Source organism: Equus asinus, chromosome 28 (assembly GCF_041296235.1).
Source record: "Equus asinus isolate D_3611 breed Donkey chromosome 28, EquAss-T2T_v2, whole genome shotgun sequence".
NCBI classification, from domain to species: domain Eukaryota; kingdom Metazoa; phylum Chordata; class Mammalia; order Perissodactyla; family Equidae; genus Equus; species Equus asinus.
In genome coordinates this window covers 20,505,690-20,533,594 of record NC_091817.1, presented here as the reverse complement: position 1 = coordinate 20,533,594, position 27,905 = coordinate 20,505,690, and the positions used below count along the sequence as shown (strand labels likewise).

At 34.1% G+C, this 27,905-nt stretch overlaps 1 protein-coding gene across 12 annotated transcripts in view; it reads right to left on the bottom strand.

Moving 5' to 3' along the window:
- The window catches only part of CHD9 (chromodomain helicase DNA binding protein 9), a 228,646-nt gene that overhangs the window by 140,218 nt on the left and 60,523 nt on the right, over positions 1–27,905 (bottom strand). For 8 of the 12 annotated variants that reach the window (XM_070500253.1, XM_070500252.1, XM_070500257.1 and 5 more), the window contains one exon: positions 6,382–8,004. In XM_070500253.1, the coding sequence (XP_070356354.1) occupies positions 6,382–7,839 (1,458 nt within the window). In that variant the 5' untranslated portion in view covers positions 7,840–8,004. Of the gene's footprint in view, positions 1–6,381; positions 8,005–15,811; positions 16,016–26,151; positions 26,241–27,905 lie in introns of those variants that run through there. The other 4 variants (XM_070500260.1, XM_070500254.1, XM_070500255.1 and 1 more) reach the window with 3 other exon arrangements.

Genomic DNA, 27,905 nt, shown 5'->3' with positions numbered 1-27,905 from the left:
TCCTGTGCACCCCAATGTTTATTGCAGCACTGTTTACAATAGCCAAGACGTGGAAGCAACCTAAGTGCCCATCAACAGACGAATGCATAAAGAAGATGTGGTACATATATACAATGGAATACTACTCAGCTGCAAAAGAGAACAAAATCATTCCATTTGCAATAACATGGATGGACCTTGAGAGAATTATGTTAAGTGAAATAAGCCAGCGAGAGAAGGATAATCTGTGTATGACTGTACTCATATGAGGAATTTAAAATTATGGACTAAGAACAGTTTAGTGGATACCGGGGGAGAGGTGGGGTGGGGGGTGGGCACAAAGGGTGAAGTGGTGCACCTACAACATGACTGACAGACATTAATGTACAACTGAAATTTCACAAGATTGTAACCTATCAATAACTCAATTAAAAAAAAAAAGAACGAGAAAGCAAATGTGGCAAAAAATTAACAACTAGTGAGTCTATGTGAATGGTATATGGATGTTCACTGTATTATCCTTTCAACTTTTTTGTAACTTTAAACTTATTCAAAATAAAAGTTAGGAAAAATAAATGATACTATCAATAAGAAAAAAAGGTCAAAACCAAAAACTAATCCACTTTAACTGAAAAAAAGCAACTAAAAGGGAAATTCCTGTATGGAATTTCTATTTTGTGTTTTAGCTTAGAGGACTAAGAATTCTGAAACTTATTATGAGCAATACCATGCCAAATGCATAAAGATTTAAACAAATTTTGATAAATAAAGGGAAGCTACTTAATTTATTAAAATAAGAATTTTAATTATCCAAGGAGACAATATAAATATTACTTGGGTAGTTTTTTCTCCTCTTTTTGTCTAGGGCATAACAGAGTGACAAGTTTTTTAACCGTTCATGTATCTGTTGCTTTTCTGACTCAGAAACTAAGTTACGCTGTTAAAAAAAACCTAGCAAAGAGCTTGGGATTCTCGGAGTTCAAAGGGTATGAGCAAAGTACAGAAGATCTCTTGCTTTAGTTTTACATGGGTTTTCCTCTCTTTTTTATAAACTTTACTTACACACAAAATTAGCTATGTTTCTGCTTAAAATAATTTTCAAATATGTAAAGTATTCCAAGAGTCTTACTTAAGTGACAGTAATGCCTAGAGATGTAAGAATTAAAAAAAGATCTGTATAATTAAAGCCTTTGGTGCTTAATAGAATATTTTTCAACTATCTAGAAAATATGCTCATCTATAATAAATAATTCCCTGACTCTGTTGGATAGCAGAGAACGTGTCACATTTCTTTACCTTTCATTATTTGTAATTGCCACTCAGGAACTAAATAGGCAATATGAATGATATGTCCTACAATGAAACCCAAAATTACAACTATAGCATCTTAAGAGTTGAAAAGAACCTACAATTTAGTCCATTTCCCACCCACTGTAGGAACTGCTTCTGTGACACATCTGAGCCACTCCATCTCCCTCCTTTCAGTGAAAGAGCTTTATTTCAAACTTCTTCCTTATAATACATGATAATCTGCTTTTCTGCAACTTCCACTTAGTAGGCCTAATTCTGACCTTTAAAATCCTTTAAACATTTGAAGATAAATAGCAAAATTATATTATTCAAATTATTTGAAGATAATTTAACTTTAGGATATTTGTTGCTATCATCTTAAACATAATGTTATAAAAAATGTCAAAATACTTTTGGAAGCAATAGCTATTTCAGTTTACTTTTTTCTTTGTTTTGTTTTGGAGTTGCTTTTTCCTCTGGTAATGGATAAACTATTTGCCAATATAGCCAAAACATGAGATGCATGGTCTTCTCCACTTACAGGTTCTAAAGCATGTTTTTGCTTGCTTAGTAAGATAGATGTTTGAAGGCGGAGGGTGAGTAGAGAGAAATCATTTAGCATATTATTGTTATATACCACAACGTATTAACATACTAAGAAGTAAAGTGAAAGTGCTTAAGACCACATATCACGAAGTGAAATTTGGTTTGAATCCAGTCTGGTCACTGGTTGTCTCCACACTGGCTGTGTGATTTGGGGTATACTACTTAACTCCTCTGTACCTCAGTTTCCTCCCATAAGAGAACTTAAGGAAATACTATATCCAATCAAAAGGATTGTTGTGAGGGATCAATGTGTTAATTTAGGTTAAGTATTTAGAACAGTGCTTGGCAAAATAAGTGTTCTATGTATTAGTTATTATAATTTTTGCTATTATTATACACCTACTTTAAATTGAATTATGGTAACATATGTAAGAAAAATATAAAGATATTTTAATTACCCCAATTCAGATTTTTCCAGATCTCAATAACAGCCTTACTTGTATATGGTACTTTAGCAATCTTATAATGGCAAAATATTCAGCCATTTAAAATCATTTTTAGAAAAGCATTTAATGATATGAAAAATGTCTGCAACATATTAACTGGAAGGTTAAAAAAGCAATTTGTCAAACAGCATAAACTATATGTTCCCAACTTCGTTTCTTAAAAATGCAAGACTATGTAGGTGGAGGACATGGGAGAGACAGACACTAGATCTCACTGGAAACTTAAACAACAAGGTATCACCAGCGATATCTTTTGGTAGTGATATTACCAGTAACTTGTTTTTCATCTGTTTGTTTCCTATATGATCCAATTTTTTAAGTAACCATGCATTAAATTTTTTATCAGAAAAAAAATCCAATAATTTAAAATGTGCCTTTTATACAGGCTGTTCAAACCTAAGTATTCTTTAAAGCTTATAAGTAAGTTTCCCCACCTTCAGGAAAAAAATAAAATAAATATTCAAAGTAGTAAATAAAGTAATAAATTCATCAGAATACAAAAGCCAGCAAGGAATTATGTATAATTATTTATCTCCTAAAATTCTGTTTCCTGTTTTGATTGCTATTTCAGCTATCCCACATAATACTTTTCACTGCTATAGAACTTTTACATTAAACTTAATTTATAAACACTGAAAGATCATATAATGCTCCACGGTATTTCCAATTTGCAAAATCAAAAGATTCCATGTTACAAAATAGTGGAAAGTATTTGTCATAAGAGAGCCACGAAAAGTTTAAAATATTATTCTCTCAAAACTCCTTTGCTGTAAAAATCAGAGATGAAAGGAAGCTAGCATTTTCTCTATTATGTTTTGTACTTACATTTATAAACACTTGCTGTAGCTTGTCACCTTTTTTCTTTTCTCTTTTTTAAGTGGTAAAATTCTAGAGTCAATTATATGAGAAATGTTTTCAGCAATATTCACTGTTGTTAATGACTGACACAGACTTCAGGGTACTCTAAGACATTTGAAATTATATCTACAACCACCTCGCCTCAGTTGGGGAATAAGAAAAAGCAAGGCTTAGAAATATTCATTACACATCCAACATTCTCACCAAAGCTTTCTAGAATTCTAAGGAGTGCCATTCACGAATTTTCAACAGTAGATTAAAGAATATCTTGTTTTGACTATAAAAAAACGTATCTCATTTTTTGATTTTGAGAAACCAAAAATTATGCCACTTTATTATTTTCAAATCTATCCACTTTTATACATATTTAACAATGCTAATTCAGTCTGAAATGAAATTACTGCAATTAAGAGAGAGTTTAAAAAAACTAAGAAAAGAAATTTCTTTCCATAGAACCTGGGAAAACATTGTAATAATATCAGAACTCCTTATTAATATAACATTTTGGGTATGTAGTAACCATAACCGTCTAGACCATGCCAAAAATTACATAAGCAAAAAACTTATACACTCTGCTAAAATTTGTCATAAATTACATAATGTTAAATCATTTGAATTTCACATTATTTAGGATATGCGACCTGTAATTCGGTACATATAAAACCTGTATATAATCAATAATCATAATAATAATCCCCTCCCTTTTCTACCAATCCATCTCTCTTTTTTTTTTTTTTAAAGATTTTTTATTTTTTCCTTTTTCTCCCCAAAGCCCCCCGTACATAGTTGTATATTCTTCGTTGTGGGTCCTTCTAGTTGTGGCATGTGGGACGCTGCCTCAGCGTGGTCTGATGAGCAGTGCCATGTCCGCGCCCAGGATTCGAACCAATGAAACACTGGGCCGCCTGCAGCGGAGCGCGCGAACTTAACCACTCGGCCACGGGGCCAGCCCCCCAATCCATCTCTCTTCACCTCTATAATCAGCAACTCTCAAATATCACTCTTAACACTAAGAAATAATAGGAAACTTGAGAACAAACTTTCAATAAGTCAAAAAAGTATTCCAAATCAACTGCCAGGTCAGTTTTGAGCAGGGAACAAAAAGAACAAGAAATTAGCAAAACAAAAATTCTGAAACAAAAAGTGAGTAGATGTAAATAAAGCCTTATGAATTTATCAGTGTAGAATAAGATGATTTATGAAAGGTTGCTTATGATGGGTCTGAAAAGGATTTCTCTCAGACAGTACTATCTATAAGCAAGCATTAGGGACTACTTATTTATAATTACTCTCCACTCATTTCAAATCTATAAAAGGGAGTCTTTACTTCATTTTAAAGCCAGTATAACACGTTCAGAAAAACATGAATTAAAAAAAAATGGTGACAAGGCTTTAGAAAAATAAAATTAAGAAGTGAAGTTAATAAATTTAGGGCTTCATAACTTCACTTAATATGCTGGACAAAGTGATCAGTCAAACTGGTCAGAAAGGTAGAGATGAAGTTGATAGTGGAAGTGACCCCTAGGTTCAATCAGCAGAGGCTTTTCCCAGGGTCCTTCTAACTGAGATGCCTGATCCTCTTCCAGTAGAGGGAGCAAAATCATAATATTCTATTCATGCCACACGAAGGGGAAGGGGAGGGTTTACAAGTGCCTTTTAAATATCTTAAAATCTAGCCAGACATTTCAAAAAATGTACAGAAACTACGATTTGAAACAGAACTAAAATAAACCCAATGGAAAAGATAAAGATTTTACCTTTTTCAAACATTTCAAGCCTTTGAAATGAAAAAACAGTCCCTAAATATTTAATTTCAAGAAATGTGGTATATTTCACTGTCCACCTAATCTCAGAGGTACCCAAACTATTGAAGCATTTTATGAATCCTTAATTTAACAAGATTTCGTGAAAATGATTAACTATTACATTAGATACATTTTTTATTAAAAAAGTAATACATTCATGTGACAAAAACTATAGAAAACAAAGGAAAGTAAAATTATACTACCCTAAAACAATCTATTTCCTCCAGTATTTTTTCATATGCATAGTTTCACACAGCTATGAAAAAAAGTATAATCATAAAAATATTAAGTTCTTAGTATATGCTAGGCACAGTTCTAAGCACTTTTACATGTTATAACTCTTTTAATCTTTACCAAAGCCCTATTAGGTAAATCCTATTATTCCACATTTAAAGATGAGGCAAATGAGATACATAAAAATTACATAACTAGCTAAAAGTCATGCAACTAATAAGTAACAGGAGCCAAGATTCTAACCCAGGTATTCTGGTACCAGAGGCTGCACTCTGAACCACTTTACTGTGATCTTAATTTTGAATTATGCCTTTCCCCCATCATTGACATATTCTCAGTGTTAGTCTTCAAAGTCTTATAATAAATGCTTATAATAGTCCATCTAATATCAATATGATAATAAACTATGCTGTTTCTAGTTGTCCCTTACAGATACAGTAAGATAAATATCTTTGGGTGTATTACTTTTGCTGTGTTTGGATTATTGTAATAAAGTATTTTTATACTCAGATATACTACCAAATTGCTTTTCAAAATATTTGTATCAGTTAACAAAGCTACATATGTAAGTTCCAATTTCACCATAAATTTGCCAGTACTAAGCATTAACACTGAAAACAATTTTTTCTAAGAGGTAAAAATGAAACCAAGCTCCAAACTGAACTATTATTAAAGTTGCAAATTATTCAGAATGTTTTGTTTAGTAATTCAATTTCTTTTTTGTGAATTTCAGTTCGTACACTTTAGGTATCAACAGTGATCTTTGCTTATCAATTTATATGAGCTTTTTATAGGACCATTAACCCTGTGTCTATCATATTTGCAATAAAATGTTCCCAATCTATTGTTTCCTTTTAATTATAGTTATTAGGTTTTTATTTTTGATAATATATCTTTCTTTTAAAGGCAATCGGAATCGCAAGTTACAAAAGAGCTCTTAAAACCTTACAATTTTCTAAATATAGAAATTAGTCTATTGCTTTGAGCACATCAATGAATCACTTTCAAATATATGATTGTTAAAGCAATGCAAACCTATGTCAAAATATGCATATTCACTTAATAGAATTACCGAGTTTGAGAAGTCTTTAATGTCCCAAAAATTAATTCAATAAGCAAAAGTCCACCCTACCCCAAATCACCAAAATAAAAGAGCTACATACCTGTCGCTGTAGACATAGACGATTTCTGTCATGTAAATGCTGATGATTAGAAAGTGATGAATGCCAATTCCGAGCCTGACTATGCAAGTGAGTTTGAGCCATATCAGAAGGCCGTGTTACAAGATGTGAAGTAAACTGCCGATCAAGGTCATGATCTAAAACATGACTTGAATTATCCTGCCCAAATGTTGACTCATCAAATTGGGGAAGGAGACCTTCCTGAAGGAGGTCTTCTGGGTCAAGTCCTGTGAATGGTTCAGTTTGAGACTCCACTTGATGAAGTAAATTCTCTTCTAAAGACGAAAAGCCATTCGCTTCCACATGATCATTGAAATGGCCCATTTGAGATCCTGAGTCAACAGGATCTGGGAAGTTCATGTGCACAGGAGATAATTTTGAATTGCTGTAATTACCCTGAGGATGTGATGAATGCAACACTTGGAAATTATTTGAATTCAATGATGTATTAGGATTTAGCATATGCTGAGTGGATTCTTGCTTGATTCTCCTATGAGGTGAAAAGGAATTACTTTCAGCAAAATCAGATAATGTCTGATTTGTATGATTGGGTGCAAGAACTGCAGAGGACTGCAGAAGACTATTCGGTGATACATGATTACTGGAAAAGGAATAATGTGAAGAAAACTGCTGTGAATTACTGACAGAACAAGAAGTCATATTTGGAGAAGGTCCATTAAAATTTCCTTCTTGATGACTGCTACACTTGAGGAAGTGCACTGAAGGATTTGACGTTTGAGAAAACTGCTGCATCGAAAGAGACTGTTGTGAAGTAGATGCACTAGTAATTTGTGTTGGATGGCTAACACTGACTCTGTGTGGACCGGAAACATTAACATCCATAAAATTTTTAGACTGATTAAGAGAATTTTGCCCTGGGTTAAGATTATTTCTGTTTTGTTGTGAGCGTAGTGAACTACACTGTGTTTGTTGTTCACTGGCCTGAAATAAGGCAAAGTCATGGTGTGCCACAAAGCTTTTATTTTGATGCATAGAGTGAGAATGTCCTTGTTGGTGAAAAGGAGATCCATTTCGACTTGAAATGCTAGTAGCTGTCTGATGGCCCCACATTGGACTGCCATCTGCTACATCTGGAAACAAACCGTTGGGTTGGTTTTGGGGGTGGATCGGAGAACAATTAAACTGAGAGTGTGGAGATAACACATGCTCAGCTGGGCTACCAAAAGACTGATTGACTTGGTGAAATTTCATTGAATCAAACTGATTTAACTGCTCATAATCAGTCATCTTCTGATGTGTTGGAGTACCTTGAACATGGTTCAGTGAGTCTATGTGCAAAGGTTCAAATTCTGCACCCAAGTTCAGTTCATCAACTAGTGAAACCGGTCCTGGTTGTACAAATGCATCATCTGACAAACCTTCCAAGGTCTCACCAAAAAGATTAGCTTCATCAAAAAAGTCCATCATTGGATCCGTCATCTTGAAAAATTCAGTAACAATCTGGGTTGTTCACTCCAAATCGAGTATATTCAGCTTCTCTGTAGTAAATATTACTGGATCATTTCTAAAGGTCATCAACTAATCTGAAACAGGTCAACGTTCATTATTGCTCTTGATAATGACATCTCATAAAGTGCCAGAATCCTAGGAAAAGAAGAACAAAAACAAAGTTTAATAATGAGTATTCATTAAAGTTCTACAAGGTTTATATATGATTTAAAAACAAAACTTCAGTGTACAGTATTTTTTGGTAGAATAATTCATTGTAAATAGTTCATTAATATTCCCTGAAGGAAAAAAAGCCTCCTGCAGGGGACATAAATATACACATTTAAAAGTAATAATGCATATTACTTCATTTTGAAATTCATATATTATGACGACAGATTGTAAAGTAAACTTGAGAATGGTATGTCAGACTCTCCCATACCATGAAATGGCCACTGCCTCCCAGCAGCTCTAGCATGTATAAAATACATACGTACTACACTTCAAAGTTATGTCTTGTTAAGATAGCTGACATCAGATTCTCTCAGATTAGTAAGTGTTTTGTGGTCTTTTGCTCTAGACCTTATGATCTGATAAATCTACTATTTCATAGGGTATATGTGGAATTGAATCAAGATGAGCAAGTGGATTAAGTCATGATAAACTGGCCCAAAATGAGATAAAATTTGGCCATCTGGTGGCCAATAGTCACATGAAAAGATGTTCCACATTACTAATCTTCATGGAAATACAAATCAAACCTACAATGAGATATCACCTTACATCTTTTAGAATGGTTACAATTACCAAGAAAAAAGATAACAAATGTTGGAGAGGATGTTGAGAAAAGGGAACCCTCATCCACTGCTGGTGGGAATGCAAACTGGTGCAGCCACTGTGGAAAACAGTAAGGAGATTTCTCAAAAAATTAAAAACAGAAATACTATCTGATCCAGCTATCCCACTACTGGGTATTTATCCAAAGAACTTGAAATCAACAATTCAAAGAGACTTATGCATCCCTATGTTCATTGCTGCATTATTCACAATAGCCAAGACACGGAAGCAATCCAAGTGTCCATCGACTGATGACTGGATAAAGATGTGGTGTATATATATATACACAATGGAATACTACTCAGCCATAAAAAAAGACAAAATCATCCCATTTGCAATGACATGGATGGACCCTGAGGATATTATGTTAAGCAAAATAAGGCAGACAGAGAAAGACAAACACCATATGATTTCACTCATATGTGGAAGATAAAAAAATACATGGACAAAGAAAACAGATTAATGTTCAGAGGGGAAGGGCGTTGTGGAGTGGAAGTAAGGGGTAAAGGGGCACAAATATATGGTGACTGACAAATAATGTATGACTGAAATCTCACAATGTTATAAACTATTATGACTTCAATTAAAAAAAAAAAAACTTAGCCATCTGGGAGCCAGGCCTGATGGTCTAGTGGTTAAAGTTCACTGCACTCTGCTTTGGTGGCCTGGGTTTGGTTCCCAAATGTGCAACCACACCATTCATCTGTCAGTAGCCATGCTGTGGCAGTGGCTCACATAGAAGAACTAGAAGGACTTACAACTAGAATATACAACTAACTACTGGGACTCTGGGGAAGGAAAAAAAGAGAGAGGAAGATTGGCAATAGATGTTAGCCCAGGGCGAATCTTTCCCAGCTAAAAAAAAAAAATAGGGATTAAAAAAAAAGTCTGCCATCTGGTCAGTTGACAGACAACACAGACCATGTGATACATTGGTGATGTCCCCAAATATTGCTACCATAGTCCTCTTGCTCATCTGCCATGTCAAATCAGCTTTCCTGACAGCCAACTGATTTAGATATCTGTGTAGCAAAAGCAACCACTTTCCTATTAAGTTATATTCATTACTCTGTCCCTAAGTGCCCCCCATTAAATCATTTGGAATATACAGAATGCTTATTATATTTATTAAACTGTGTAAATAAACGTGTACTGACAATCAAGCTGAGGCAAAAACAAACAGTAACTTGAGCTAAGCATTAGTCTTATGATAGTCTCAAGAGAAAAAATGATTATATATATGTATACGTATATATACACACACACAGATATACACTATTTGTGTATAGAAAGGATCTAATAGGTTACCTGCTAGTATGAAATAGCTGGCCAATTTTGTTCTGGGCTTGTATCATTCCAAACATTTTTAACAAAGGTAATTTATGGTTCTGCCCCCACTGTCTTGCATAGAGAATCACAAATGGAAGTTCTTACTCCTTTACATAATAGTTTATTCAAAAATTAGCAAAGGCCTAAGAAACTTTCCTGGAACTTCTATTTTGGGAGGTCCATTTCAGGAAATGTAAATTTCCTAAACAAAATGTCTGCTCACTATTTAAATGTAGAAATACTTTCGAAAAATTCTGAGAAATAAAAACTACCAAAATCTGTATTAATTTTACCTAGAAAGTGACTTATCAATCACAATGGTAACTAAGTACTTTAATAAATATATTATTTTAGAAAAAGTAAAATATGGAAAAAAATTATTTTTCCAGATTTTATAATTGTTTGAGACTGAGCAAACAGAGGGCTATGTGGTCCAAACTGAACAACGTGTAAGCCAAAAAATAAGGTAGGTTAAATCACTTCTCTGGAACATATCCTATATTTAGCTTCAGACTCTCGACTGGGGAACAATCTACAATTGACAAAATACTCATTTAATTTCCTCTTTAAGACCTATTGCTTTAATTCATTCTAGTAAATGCCTGTACCATTTTCCAACTTTATAAAAACATCACATCAGTCTAACTGCAACTTAAGCAAGTATTTATCGACTATCCATTACATCCAAAGCAACTCTGTAGAAACTACAAAAGTCCCTGCCCTCAGAAGTTCAGAATCTAAACAGAGGAGGAGGCAGATAATGGCCTAAGAAAAGCACATCCTATACTGAATAAAATATGGTAAACATGGCTTAAGATGCACAAGTTCATCTGGAAGGTCATGTATAAAGAGAAGACAGCATACTTGGCAAGTTATTCAGGAAAAGCTTCTTGGAACAGTTAGCCTTTGAGGGGGGTCTTATAAATGAACTGGAAGGGGAAGCCATGCAAAGAATTTAGGAATAAAGAAATGACAGCAAGGAAGTAGGAATATATAGGGAACATTATGACCACTGCAGAGGGTATACAAAGGGAGAAAAGTGGAAAATAAAGGCAGAAATATAACTGGAGCACTGCTGTAGAGGACCTTATCAATCAAGTACACTAAAATAATATATTCAGGGGACAGAATTCTTCTAAGGTTGAGACAAGTATTTAGAATCAAAATCAAATTGCTTCTCTATCTTCATTTCTACATTTATCTGATGCCAAGCACACGATGATCACATAACATGGATTCAAATATCAATAGGAGAGAATCTCTATCTTTAAAACATTTATAATCTAGAGAAGAAAACACAAATAGTGTGATGTATGTCTTAGCAGAGATGTATACAAAGCACTATATTACGGTAGCACAGATTAGATAGCCATTAATTATGTCCAGAAAAAATCAGGAAAGGCAGAGATTAGGTAACATTTGAACTGGGCCCTAAGAGTAAAAATAAGGTAACTGAATATAAACTTAATTCAGTGGTAAATTTACTTTCCTCAATGTCAAATAATTGCTTTTTCTCCAAGACATTTCTATATTCTCTAAATAGGTCCCTCAATACTTTTCTACTAAACGAATTACAGTAGTCCCCTCTTATCTGTAGGGGATACGTTCCAAGACCCCCAGAGGATGCCTAAAACTGCAGACAGTACCAAACCCTGTATATACTATGTTTTTTCCTAAACATACATACCTATGATAAAGTTTAATTTATAAGTTGGACACAGTAAGAGATTAACATTAATAATTAATAATAAAATAGAACAATTATAACAATATACTGTAATAAAAGTTACCAGAGATCTCAGGAACCTCAGCATACGATTTCTTTTCTTTTCTTATAAAGTCAAGAACTTTTACCTTTTTACTTAAAAGAAGCACTTTACGGCATACCAAATTGCCAGCATCACTACTCTTGTGCTTTGGAGCCATTATTATGGTAAAATAAAGTTTACCTGAACACAAGCACTGGGATACCTTGACGATTGATCTGATAACTGAGACAGGTACTAAGTGACTGATGGGCAGGCAGTATATACAGAGTGGATACGCTGGACAAAGGGATGATTCACGTCCTGGGTGGGACAGAGCTCACAGCATGAGATTTCATCACACTACTCAGAATGGTGCACAGTTTAAAACTTATAAACTGTTTATCTGGAATTTTTCATTTAATATTTTTGGATGGAGGTAGATTGAGGTTGACCTCAGGTAAGTGAAATAGCAGAAAGGGAAACAGCAGAAAGCAAAACTGCAGATGAGGGGGACTACTGTGGTCTTCTCAGTAAGTTCTGTACAGTAATAGTTTCGTCCCATGTAATATGATGACAATCATCCTTACCAAATTATTCAGTTCTCTATTAGCCATCTCTTCAACACTTCTATACAGTATTAAATTTGTGCTACATTAATTTTTACGTTGTTTATGAGCTACTCACAGCTATTTGAAATTCATACTTGGAGAAAATTTGGCTTAGAATTCACCTCCTATAGAAGACCTCTCCTGACTCAACTTTCTGTCTAGTAACCTGTGCACACCACAAATAACACTGCATTGTAATAACATATTACATTATACATAACATATGTATAACATACACTAGACTGAATACTCTTGGAAAAGAGAAACACCTTTATCATCTTTGTATCCTGAGCATGTTGCCTAGCATAGTAGGCATGTAATAAGTTTTTGCTAAATCAATGAATGACTGCATAGGTATTAGAAAGAACATGATACTTAAATTAAAAACCAAAAAACAAAAAACTAGACCTGAGCCCTGGCTCTACCACCTTCTAGCTGTATGACCTTGAGATCACATACTTTTGTTTTCATCTATAAAAAACAAAATAACAGCACAAACTTTCTAACTACAGTCTTGTTTGCCTCAAAGGTGAATTACCAAGTGCTAAATAAAATTAAAATACTGTCTCTTCCGGTAAGCTGTAACCCCCATTAGGGTAGGAAACAGGTCTTTTACAATCCCCTCACTCTCTTACACTGTACATAAAACTTGCAAGAGCCAGAGGGAACACTAAAGAAATGCCCAGAAGTGAGGCAGGACATGGCATTTCGGAAACCACTCAATAACATAGCATGGCCAGAGAATACTACTAGCCAGATAGAGATGTAGAGAGGCAAGCAGAGGTCAGATATTCAGGGCTTTTATTAGCCATGTTAAGAAATCTGGACTTTATCCTAGAGCCAATAGGGAGCTATTTCACTGATTAAAATTTCTTCTCGGGCTTAACACTTAACTAACATTTTTACTGTGGTGAAATTATCATCACTGGTAGCTATTAACATTTGAAATTATTTTTAGATAGCAAATAGCAGCTCTTCCAATGACAGTGACCAAAACACTCATACTGTACTCAGAAACATTTTTTCACATAAAGTGATAATGATAGGGGATATTAGTCATTTTAAAGAATATCCTTACTTGGAAAAATTAAACGCTGGCAAACTTGAGTTCACCATTTCTTAGTTAAAAAAAATTGGTCTGTGGACTTCTAGAAACAACTCCTCTTAAGGCATTCAAACTACAATTGAATAACTGTTAAAAAGTTCTTTAATCAAGTCATTTTCCTCCAGCCTTCCTAGGCATCCACTTTCAGACTGTTTAAAATAAACCTTCAACTATTGGCCCCAAATTACTCATTTCCTTAGGGTTCCCACAGAGCTTCTAAGTACACGATTGGTAGATAGTAGAGAATTTGACTAGATTTACTAGCTTAATGCTAGTAAATTTAAGTGACAATATACTAGTACTAATAAATAAATTTTCCAGTAGTGTACCGCAGAATTTTTCTAGTCTCAGCCTGGCTGGTTCAGCATTTACTATCAGACTTAAACGAAGGTATAGAAAGATAGCTAACAGGTGGTTTTAAGTTGGAAGGTAGAATTAATTACAATAGTTAACAGAATCAAGATACAAAGAATCTCAAGAGAATGGAGCTATAGATCAAATCTAACAATTTGTAACTATGGGGTACTGTTTCCAGTGCAGATACCCAACTGTACAAGTACATTCAGGTTGGAAATTGTATACAGGCCAAGCAGGTGACAGAAATGAGTGAAGCTAGCTAGGAGAGAACTATGGCTAGCTAAAAAGTACAAAGGGGCAGCTACTAGTTAGCTTCAGTTCATTGTTGCTTCTAATTTTTAAAGAGCTAGAAATCCATCCAGATGTCTTTGGGAAATTTCCTGATTTTTAAATGCTGAAAACTAATTCAAATTCTTTATCTACAATGCTCTTGGCTAGAAAACTCAATATCATAATATATGAACTCTACATATACTAATTTCTGAAATTAATGCGGTCTCAATAAAAATTCCAGTATTTTTTTTCAAAGGTAGACATGGTCTAAATAGACAAAAAGCAAAATCAGGAAAAGATCTGAAAGAAACAAACAACCAGGAAGAACTAACCCTACCAAATATTAAAGCATAATAAAATCTTATCAAAACACTGTGGTATTAGCACATGAGAAGTTACACAGATACAATAGAAAGTAATTTAGTATCTCAAATTGGGGGGAATTGAACTATAAAATAAACAGGACAACTGGGTGGCCATTTGAAAAAAAGAAAGTTAGATCCATATCTTGTTCTCAAACCAAGACAAATTGTAAACAAATAAAAGATATTAAATGTCAGAAATGAAAAGCCATGAAAGTATTGGAAGAAAACCTGGATGGGGCAATCCTGAGAAAAAATCCTGGACTGCAAAATATACTACAAAACTACAGCAATCAAAACAGTATGGTACTGGCACAAAAACAGACACACAGATCAATGGAACAGAATCGAAAGTCCAGAAATAAAACCACACATCTATGGCCAGTTAATCTTTGACAAAGGAACCGAGAACATACAATGAAGAAAGAAAAGTCTCTTCAATAAATGGTGCTGGGAAAACTGGACAGCTACATGCAAAAGAATGAAAGTAGACCATTATCGTGCACCATATACAAAAATTTAACTCAAAATGTATTAAAGACTTGAATCTAAGACCTGAAACCATAAAACTCCCAGAAGAAAACATAGGCAGTACACTCTTTGACACTGATCTCAGCAGTACCTTTTCAAATACCATGTCTACCCAGGCAAGGGAAACAAAAGAAAAAATTAACAAATTAGACATCAGACTAAAGAGCTTCTGCAAGGCAAAGGAAACCACGAACAAAACAAAAAGATAATCCATCAGCTGGGAGAAAATATTTGTAAGTCATATGTCCAACAAGGAGTTAATTTCCCAAATATATACAGAACTCATACAACTCAACAACAAAAAAACCTGATCAAAAAATGGGCAGAAAATACGAACAGACATTTCTCCAAAGAACACTTACAGATGGCCAACAAACACATGACAAGATGTTCAACATCAGTCATTATTAGGGAAATGCAAATCAAAACTACAAGATACTACCTTACACCTGTCAGAATGGCTATAATTACCAAGACAAAAAATAACAAATGTTGCAGAGGATGTGGAGAAAAGGGAACCCTCATACACTGCTGGTGGGAACACAAACTGGTGCAGCCACTATGGAACATACAGTATGGAGATTTCTCAAAAAATTAAAAATAGAAATACCATACGATCCAGCTATGCCATTACTGAGTATTTATCGAAAGATCTTGAAATCAACAATTCAAAGAGTACTTTAGTTTCTACTCATGGAACAAAATTCAGATGTCGTTAAAGATCCATTAATAGATTACATAAATTAAATAACTTTATGGAAAGATTCATAAATTAGATTATTAAAAGAAAAATAGCCAACTGAGAATTATCACCTGCAACTCACTCACTGATGAAGTGCTCATTTCTTAATACATCAAGATTTCCTGGGTCCGGCCCCACGGCCAAGTGATTAAGTTCAGGTGCTCCACTTCGGCAGGCCGGGGTTCACTGGCTCTGATCCTGGGCGCAGACCTAGCACCACTCATCAAGCCGTGCTGAGGTGGCATCCCACATAGCAAAACTAGAAGGACCTACAACTAGAATATGCAATTATGTACAGGGGAGCTTTGGGGAGAAGAAGAAGAAAAAAACGATTTCCTATAAAGCAATAAGAAAAATACTAATAACCTAATAGAAAAATGGGTGAAGGATACAAACAGTTCATATTCTCCTTCAAAATAAGAGAATGTAAATTAGAACCACACTGATGTACCATTTTTCACCTGTCAGACTGAGAGAGATTCCAAAGTTTGACAACACATTTTGGTAAAGCTGTGGAAAAAACACTCTCATATACGGCAGGTGGAAGTCTAAAATGATAAAACCTCTAAGGAGAGAAATGTGCCAATATCCAGAAATATTTCAAGTGCACACCCTTTGAGCAAATTCCCTTCTAAAAATTTATTCTACAAATATGTTCATATATGAGTGAAATGGCAGATGCAGGGGTATTTATTAATTGAAGCATTATTTGCTCCAGCAAAAGACTGAATATAGCCTAGATGTCTATCAATAGGATGCTGGTTAAACAAAATGTCATATCCACTTATGCTGGTCGCACCAAATCCAGGTATTATATTCAATCTTGAGTGTCTCACTTAAAGCAAAATATGGACAAAATGGGACATATTCACAGGACAGCAACCAGACTGGTGAAGTTATTTGAAACCACGCTTCTCAAAGTTTCTCCCCTCAGTTGTCTTCTCTTCTCACTCTAGAAAATATTTTCTCTAGATAAGCTCATTCTCTATCTTCTATATACTGACAATTGTTAAATTTTATGTCCAGTACCATCTTCCCAGCTGCCTCCTGAACTTTTCCATAGGTATAAACTCAACAGATCCAAAACAAAACTAATTATCTTTCTTCTAAAATGTATCTTTCTCCTACATGCTTTATTTGGCTAATGGCATGGTAAAACTGACCTTTCTGCCTAAAGTATTTCCCCACTTTAATCTATCATGCATACTGTGATCAGAGTGAGTTTGGTAAAACACAGATTTGATCATGTCACTTACCAATAGAAACCTTTTGATAGTTCTCTAATGCTGACCATATAAATATCCAACTTGGAATACAAACCCTTCAAATTTGTCTCATCTCCAGTACCAGCCCCCCATCTCTCCACATCATCTACAACCTAATTGCACCAACCTTCTTGTTATCTTTCTAATATGTCCTATTGCTCATTTTCCATGCCATTACTCACGCTATCTGTAGGACCCCAAAGGCAGATCTAGAATGATAGGGACTAGAAAACTATAGGGAAAATTACTTTGGCTCAATATAAGAAAGAAATCTGAAATAGTCAGAGCTATCCAAACAGAAAGACAATGAGTTCCTTGTTACTAAAGTTACATATTCAAATTTAAAACAGGCTAACCAAGACCTCAATAGAGATACTGTAAAGAAGAGTCCAGCAGCATATTGGTGACTGACTGGATAACACTTTAAGTCCCTTCTGATCTTGATATTTTATGAATTCTGGCATTTGAAAATACTTGGTTTTAACGCAGCACCCCAAAGTTACTTATTAGTGGGTTTCAACAAGCTTTGTAGTTATATAGATCAATCTAATCTATATCTTTAATTGATCTAAGAATTCCACAGTGTCTTCCTCAAAACTGAAGATGATATTAAATTACATGAAATTGCAAAAAAATTTAGGAATACGTCAAAATAATCCTAATAAACTGAGGTGAAAATCACCCTATAAAAAAAATAAGATGAAATGAATACTAGGAAGGTTAAGTTCAAGCTTATAAAAACCTAGGTACTACAGCTGTCACTTCAATTACAGAATGGAAAATTGTTCACTAGGCAAAAATTAGACAGGAAAAAAACCCCAAAATAATAGCTAACCACAATCTAAACATGCACCCTCAACATAGCTTTAGGAGAGCAAATGTAGTAAAGCTATCAGAAAGAATATACTATTTTATAATGATAAGATTACACTGTATTATATATTATGTGCCAGAAAATACTCCTGTTATATCAGTTAGATGATTACTAAGGTTTTCACATAAGCAAAAATGAAAAGGTTATGATAGAAAAAATGGGCAACATCATTGAAATTAAAAATTTTTGCACTTCAAAGGACACCATCAAGAAAGTGAAAAGACAACCATGGGAAAAATGGGAGAATGAGATAAATGAGGTGACAATGGGAGAAAAATTTTGCAAATTGTATATCTGATAAGGGACTTGTATCTAGAATATATAAAAAATTCCTAAAAGTTAATAGTAGACAAATAATCCAATTAAAAAGTGGGCAAAGGATCTAACTAACATTTGTCCAAGGAAGATATACAAATGGCCAATAAGCACATGAAAAGATGCTCAACATCATTAGTCATCAAGGAAATGCAAATCAAAACCATAATGAGATACCACTTCACACCCACTAGGATAAGGGGGAAAAAACCAAAACAAAACAGAAAATAACAAGTGTTAGTGAGAATGTAGAGAAGCTGAAACTCTCATACACTGCTGCTGGGAATGCACACTTTGAAAAACAATCTGGTAGTTCCTCAAATGGTTAAACCTAGAATTACTATACGATCCAGCAACTCCACTCCTAGGTATATACCCAAAGGAATTGAAAGCAGGGGCTCAAACAGATATTTACAAACCAATGTTCACTGCAGCATTAATCACAATTGCCAAAAAGAGGAAACAACCTAAATGTCCAACAACTGATGAACAGGTAAAAAAAATGTGGTACATCAATCTAATGGAATATTATTTGGCACTAAAAAGAAATCAAGTACTGATACATGCTGAAAACGCAGATGAACTTTGAGAACATGCCAAGTGAAAAAAGCCAGTCACAAAGGACTACATATCATATGATTCCATTTATAAAAAATGTCAAGAACAGGCAGATCTAGAGAGACAGAAAGGAGATCAGTGGCTGCCAAGGAGTGATGAGACTGATGAGTGTTGGATAGTTATGGGGGTTCTTTTTGGGATAATAAAAATATTCTAAAGTTACTTGTGGTGATAGATATACAACTCCGTGAATATACTGAAAGCCACTGAATTATACACTTTGGGTGAATTATGTAGTATCTGAACTATATCTCAATAAAGCTATTTTACAAAGAAAAAAATTTAAGGGTAAAATTGTTTTGAGTCCTTTAATTTTCTGTTATATCTCTTAAATAAGGATGAAGATTATAGTGGTCAATTAAAAACTGATTCTCTTCAATGTAATTACCAACTAATTTTACTTGGAACTATTTGCAAGGTAGATTTTTCTGAGAAAAAATAAAGCAAGTGAATTTACTTTGAAAGATTTGACCAAGTTACAATGGAAGTCTGTTAGACATCTCAAATAAAGTATTTTATCTGTCCAATGCAACTCTGAAACTATGACAGTGTTAAAGTAAGCAAGTAATGATAATTGGGAAACTACACTTTTGTAAAATTTAAAATAAATAAGAACTCTAGAGTAAACATATTTTTTAAATGACTCAAGAAAAAATGCCTTTGAAAGTAAGCTATCATGATCCTTTTAAAACTTCAATAAAAAAGGGAAACTAAAATGATCCTTACTGATTCTGTCACAAATGATAAACGCTAGGGGATGCGTACTCTCATCCACAAAGTTCCTCATTATTACAGACCTAAAGAAAATAAAAAGCAAAGAATTAGCAAAAAAACCCTTGCCTAATCCTATACACTTAATATAATGATTGTTATAATAAATATTAAAATGCTTTCCACTCAAACACAACACGTTATTTTTATTATCATTAATAACAGTGATATTATTGAGGAAGACTGCTTTAGAATGTCACATGACAACTCAGAAAATATTAGTGAAAATTAGAATTTGAAATTTAGGATACTTAGAATTTTAATTTTTTTTAAAAGGTAGGAAAGTCCAGAGACTTTTGAGCAATAAATATTAATTGAAAGGGAATAAATATTAAATTAGTATGGATTCCATATTGCTCCTCAATTATTTTTTGCGTGTGAGGAAGACTGGCCCTCAGCTAACATCCATTGACAGCCTTCCTCTTTTTGCTTGAGGAAGATGGTCCTGAGCCAACATCTGTGCCAATCTTCCTCCATTTTGTATGTGGGGCACCACCAGAGCATGGATTGATGAATGGTGTGTAGGTCCACACTTGGGATCTGAAACCGCAAACCCTGGACCTCCGAAGTGGAGCACACGAACTTAACCACTATACCACTGGGACAGCCCCTGTGCATTGATTATTTAGAACTGACCCTTTAAAAGGTAATAGGGACTGCTAAGTTCTGTATTCATTACGAATTAAAGCAGGCAAGCAACTGTACTCCTCTCATCCAAGTTTTGATATCATTTCTATATCTACTTTTCTCTCCTCTTCTGTAGACCTTTCCCGAGAAGATACGAAGATACAGATACTCACATACCAGAATAACAATTTCCTAACCTCAGCTGAAGTATTTCTGACCAACTTCCCAACCACATCACAAAGAAATTTGGAAATCATAAAAGACATAACTTTTTTTCAATTTCCTCCCACTGCTTTAGATTTTTTTAAGTTGAAAAATGTTTGGTTCTTATAACAAGACAAAGCAGTAAAAAGTTAATACTCTCTTTCCTCCACCTTCCTTTCCCACTCCCACCTGCTCAAGGGAACTGCAACAGTCATTCTTGCTTTTCTCTCCTGAGTCATCAATTTTTTCATTCTATTAGGTCATTCTCATAGACATACAAACAAGCTGTTATTATTACAACATAGGAAATAACTAAAAAATATACAGAAAAGGAAAGAATAAAATCAAAATGGTACACTACAAAAAAATCAATTAAATATTTTAAAAAGTCAGTAATGAATGGAGGAACAAAGAGTATGTAAGACATAAAAAAATCAAATAGCAAAATGATAGAAATAAGTTTTTGCCTTATCAGTAATTACTTTGAATGTAAATGAATTAAATTCTCAAATTAAAAAGAAGATATTGGCAGGATGGATAAAAACAAAAACATGATCCATCTATATGCTGTCTACAAGAGACTCACTTTAAATACAAAGCCACAAACAGGTTGAAAGGATGAAAAAAGATATCCTATACAAATAATAACCAAAAGAGCTGGCGTGGCTATATTATTATCAAACAAAACAGATTTTAAGTCAAAAAAGGTTACAAAAGACAAAGAACATTATATATTGATAAAACATTCAATCCATCAAGAATATGTAATAATTATAAACATATATGAACCTAACAATAGAGCCACAAAATTTATGCAGCAAAAATACACAAAATTGAAGGAAGAAATAGTGCTAAAATAATAGGTGGAGACTTCAATATCCCATGTTCAATAATGGATAGAACAACCATACAGAAAACTAACAAGGAAGTAGAGGATCTGAACACTATAAACCAATTAGACCTAAAACACATATATAGAACACTCTACCCAACAACAGCACAATATACAGTCTTCTCAAGTGCACATGAAACATTCCCCAGGACAGACCATATAGTAGGCCACAAAACAATTTTTGATAAATTTTAAAAGATTGAAAATATACAAAGTATCTTTCTGATCCCAATGGAATAAATCTGGAAATCAATAACAGAAGCAAAACTGGAAAACTCACACATATATGGATATTAAACAACACACTCTTAAATAAGCAATGAGTCAAAGTAAAAATAACAAGAGAAATTAGAAAATACTTTCAGATAAATAAAAATGATAACACAACATAGTGAAACTTATAAATTGCAGCAAAAGCAATGCTCCAATGGAAATTTATACCCGTAAACAACTACATTAAAAAAGAAGGATCTCAGGAGCCAGCCCTGTGGCTGAGCAGTTAAGTTCGCACTCTCCACTTCAGCAGCCCAGGGTTCGTTGGTTCGGATCCTGGGTGTGGACCTACACACCACTCATCAGGTCTTGCTGTGGCAGCATCCCACATAGAAGAACTAGAATGACTTACAACTAGGACATACAACTATGTACTGGGGCTTTGGGGACAAAAAAAAAAAGGAAGATTGGCAAGAGATGTCAGCTCAGGGCCAGTCTTCCTAACCAAAAAAATTAAAAAAAAAAGGAAAGATCCCAAACTGATAACCTAACTGTACACCTAAAGGATATATAAAAGAAGAGTAAACTAAAACCAAAGGTAGCAGAAGGAAAGAAGTAATAAAAATTAGAGTTAAGGTAAATGAAATAGAGAAGGGAAAAGCAGTAGAGAAAAAACAATGAAATCTAACATTAGTTCTTTGAAAGATCAAGAAAACTGACAAAGCTTAGCCGAACTGGCTAAGAAAAGAGAGAGAAGATCCAAATTACTAAAAACAGAAACCCAAAAGAGGATATTAATACAGAGTTTATAAAAATAAACAGGATTATAAAATAATGTATGAACAATTGTACACCAACAAATTGGATAACCTAGATGAAATGGACAAATTATGTGTCAAACTACCAAAACTCACTCAAGAAGAAATAGAAAATCTAAATAGATCCATAACAAGTAATGAGATTGAATCTGTAATCAAAAACCTCCCAACAAGAAAAGCCTATGGCCAAAAAGCTTTAATGGTGAATTCTACCAAATATTTAAAGAACTGATACCAATTCTTCTCAAATTCTTCCACAAATGTGAAAAGGTGGGAACACTGTCTAACTCATTCTGTGAGGCCAACATTACCCTGATACTGAAGCCAAAGACATTAGAAGAAAAACAAAAAACAACAAAAAAACCCCACTAAAGATATCCCTTATGGGGGCTGGCCTCATGACCAACTGGTTAAGTTCGTGCACTCCACTTCAGTGGCCCAGGGTTTCGCTGGTTGGGATCCTGGGCACAGGCCTAGCAGCACTCATTAGGCCACACTGAGGTGGTGTCCCACATAGCAGAACTAAAAGGACCTACAAGTAGAATACAGAACTATATACCGGTGGGCTTTGGAGGGGAGCAAGAAGGGGGAGGGGGAGAAGAAGAAGAAGAGAAAAAAACCACTGGCAACAGATGTTAGTGCAGGTATTAATCTTTTAAAAAAAAAAAAGATATCCCTTATGAATATAGATGAAAAACTCAATAGCAAACCAAATCCAGCAGCATATTATACACATACACATATATACACAACATATTACACACTATGACCAAGTGGGACTTATCCTAGGCATGCAAAGGTAATTCAACATACAAAAGTCAATGTAATACATCATATTAACAGAATGAGGGAAAAGGCACATCATCATCTCAGTTGACACAGGAAAGCATTTGACAAAATCTAACACCCTTCCTGATAAAAGCATTCAGTAAAACAGAAATAGAAGGAAACTTCCACAAAATGGTAAAGGCCATAATATGAACAACTACAACTAACATCACACTTAAAGATAAAAGAATCAAAGCTTTTGCCCCAAGATCAAGAACAAGACAAGGATGCCCACTTTCACTACTTCTATTCAAGATCTAAGAAGATCTAACCAGAGAAAACAGGCAAAAAAGTAAAATAAAAGGCATCCAACTTGGAAAGGAAAAAGTACAGCTATCTCTATTCACAGATAACATAATCTTATAGAAAACTATAAATAATACACACACACACAGTTAGAGCTAATAAACAAATTCAGCAAAATTACAGGATACAAATCTATGCAGAAAAATTAGTTGTATTTCTAGAAGATAGCAGTCAACATTCCAAAAAAGAAATTAAGAAAACAATTCCATTTACAATAGCCTTAAAAAGAATAAAATACTTAAGTATAAATTTAATGAAGAACATAACAAGATATAGACACTGAAGACTACAAAACATTGTTGAAAGGAATTAGAGTACATCTAAACAAACGGAAAGACATCCTATTTACTAACTGAAAGACTTAATATTGTTAAGATGATAACACTACCTAAAGTGATCTACAGATTCAATGCAATTCCTATCACAATTCCAATGACTTTTTTGCAGAATTGGAAAAATTTATCCTGAAATTCATATGGAATTTCAAGAGACTAAGAATAGCCAAAACAATCCTGAAAAAGAAGAACAAAGTTGGAAGACTCATCCACAGAAAGACAACCCACAGAATGGGAGAAAATACACGCAAATAAATATCTGATAAAGGTTTCATATTCAGACTTTATAAAGAACTTCTACAACTCAATACTATAAAGACAAACAACCCAACTGAAAAATGGACAGGGGCCAGCCCCAGTGGCCTACTGGTTAAGTTCAGAGCACTCTACTTTGGCAGCCTGGGTTCAGTTCTTGCACATAGACCTACACCACTTGTCTGTCAGTGGCCATGTTGTGGTGGTGGCTCACATACAGAAAGAGGAAGAAGGTTGGCAACAGATGTTAGCTCAGGGTGAATCTTCCTCAGCAAAAAAAAAAAAAAAAAAAAGACAAAGGACTTCAATAGACATTTCTCCAAACGATATAGGAATGGCCAATAAAAACATGAAAAGATACTCAATGTCAGTCATTAGAGGAATACAAATCAAAATCAAAAGAGGAAAATATTGTATGACTCCTCTTACATGAAATATCTAGAATAGGCAAATTCACAGAGACAGAATGGTAAGAGGTGACCAGGGGCTAGGAAGAGGTGAAAGTAGGGAGTTATTTCTTAATGAGTACAGAGTTTCCGTTTGGGATGATGAAAAAACATGGAAATAGATGGTGGTGATGAATGCAAAACATTGTGCAAATTTGAAACCCTGTACCCACTAAACAACTCCCTATTTCTGCCTCCCCCTAGCCCATGGTAACCACCATTCTACTGTTTCTAAAAATTTGACTACTTTAGATACCTCATATAAGTAGAATCATACAGCATTTGTTTTTTGTGACTGGCTTATTTCACTTAGCATAATATCCTCAAGGTTCATCCTTGTTGTTGCATATGTCAGAATTTCCTTCTCTTTTTTACAGCTGAATAATACTCCACTGTTTGTTTATTGTGGCCCACTTAAAATTTTTTCAGTATTTTTCAACTTCTTTTTGAACAGGAAACATGATATGCTATAGAATCTACCCTTTGGTAGTATCCTTAGCTATTTTATGGGAAGTAGAGTAAAAGATGTATGGACAGCATATTCCAAACTGTGACCCAATTAACTGCTTAGAAAACAACAGTACTCTGAAAATAATTCCTTAATATGGACATTAATATGTATCTCTGCTTAATTTACTTAATATTTATAAAACAGACATTTTCAAAGTAGGCTAAAAGGATTCAAAAGAGAAATTTCATTACCCAAAATTATAGACTAAACCTATTAGTATTATTTGTCTTCCCCCTATCAGGAGACCAAAAATTCTAATTTCTGGTACTAACTAAATGTGTGACAACATATTAACCCTCTGGCCCTCAGTTTTCTCATCAATGACAAGTATGGATTGGATACTTGTGAAGGTGTCTCATAACTCAACTTTCTGTATTTTGGTTTATTTTCTATTCATATATTCACAAATGTTTCAAAACTCTATACACTTCCAAGAAAGGAATTAAAAAACAAATACCTACCCCAACCAAACTAGAGATAAAAATTCCATTAGGGAAAAAAACCTTAAAATCCTCACAAGGAATAAATGCAAGAAAAATATAAAGTAGTGAGCTCCATATAATAAAATAAAAACTTATTTGAGATTTAACTTTAAAAATACTTTTTAATTAGAACAAATCATGCTTTTTTCCTCTTGATGAAATCAACTATAACATTCTATACCTAAAATTCCCCCAAAAAATTATGTTAAAGAAGGTCATTATATTATTTGTAGGAGTATCACTGTCTTCATTTATTAATTTCTCAAGCTAATATGACCTTAACATATAACAACATGAGTCCTAGCAAAAATCAGAACCTAACAGAAAAATAAAACAATTAGCAATAGTCATCCAAAAGGACATCCTTCCAAATTATTTCCAATAGCTAATTAACAAATCCTTAGTTGTTTTATTAATGTACAATATACAAAATCATTACAGAAATCCATACGGTAAGTGGCTTTAATGTCATGTATTCCAATCTCTGCATTTGTTTACACAACTCTATTAAATCCCACCTTCAGCTCTACCAATCCTTGATCTGTTTTGGATTAACCTAACTGTATTATGTATATACGCAACTATTTAATTATAAAATAAACAGAAAAATATCTGGCAAATAAGAAGCTCCAGAGTGAGTTCAAATTTTACCTGCTTTCTCTAAGCTGTGTAACCTTGAGCGGTTCTTGGAACCTCTCAGTTTGTTTCCTCCTCTGACCATCTACATTGCAGGGCTGTGGAGAGTTCAGAAGAATACATTCAAAGTCCTAAAATATAGTAAGTGCTCAATAAATATATATTTCCCTCTCATTGACCTGTAGAACAAGGAATATAGATCAAGATTCTACACTGACTTGCTGAAAAACTCCTAACACCAAACCTGTTATATCCGATTGTACTTAGTTTCCAACTCATTTTTAAAATATTTATACTAATCAACAGTATGATCGTATGCCTAAACTTATCTTAGCCCTCTCAACATATATACTTGTTCATTTTATTCCCTTGCTAAAGATATCAATGCCTCTTCACCCTTTTTTGCTTCCATTCCCCCATAAGTAATCCCTGTTTAAACCACGTTGAAATGTTGCCTGAGTTCACCAAACTCTGTCACATCTCCATTAATATGTACAGGAAGTTCTCTATGCCAATAACATGGCTCCCCACCACCCACTTTCCTCCATTTGATAAAGTAATGTCTTTGAGATTAAACTCAAGCTCTAACACCTCTAGGAAGCCTTATACATACATATGTACACAAACACACAGCCCTCAAAATGTTAAGCACTCATTTTTGTATTCCATACCTAATACACTGTATTATCATTCTTGGTCTACTTGCTTATCTTTCCTACTAAACAAGATGAGTGCAGAGATTGGTTCTTAGTCAACTTTGTATCTCTAACATCTACAAGTATAATGACACATAGTAAATACTCAAATGCTTTCAAGAATTCAATAATATCATAATACAAAACAAAATGAAGCCTCTCGATCCTTAATATTACTCCAAAAGTTGAGATTCAAAAGCATCCTCTTAATGATATACCATTTTTATGACTTTAAGAATGCCCCAACTGAACTGTACACTTAAAAATGGTCAAAACAGTAAATTTTATGTTATGTATATTTTACCACACACACACACACAAAAGAATGCCTCAGTGATCCAATTTAAAATTTAATTCCCAGTTATCCCTCAAAGAATCCTACTTTCATTGATAAGTCATTCTACAAGGGGCCGTATAGCATAGTAGTTAAAAGTATAGGCTCGGAAAATAGACTGGTACAGTTGGAATCCTGGCTTTATCACTTAGTAAGTATGAAATCTTAGGCAAATCACTTTTGAAGCTCAGTTTCTTAATTTGTAAAGTGGGGACTGCAACAGTACTGATCTCAGAACTCTTGCAAAATAACCATATAGAGCACCGTGTAAACAGTTTTCGAACTGTGCTCCTTGGATTGCTGGGTCATCTTTAGCCACTGAAAGGGAAGAGAGGGCTTTAAAGTTCCTATTCCCCCATTTTCTCCCTAAAAAAGATTTTACCCTGAATATTCTGCTCTTATTTTACAGATTGAGCTTTCAAGTAGGATTTTTCAACAAAACAAAGGATTCCTTGATATAAAAGAACTGAAAACCACTAATCTAAATAATACTCATCTAATGTTTATATTAACATCTCTCTCTGCAGATAGCTAATGATTAAAGTCAACTACTTACTTTGTTGGCATTCACACTTAATTTAGTTTTACTTTGCATCTCACAGAAAGGGAAATCTTTAAAACACAATCACATCTCTACTCTCGGTAAAAACTGATTGAGGATAACTAATTTTGGGCTGATACTGATAACAGATTACAAGTTTCCTAGTTGATACTGAGTAGGTCAAGTTGTTTAACTGAAG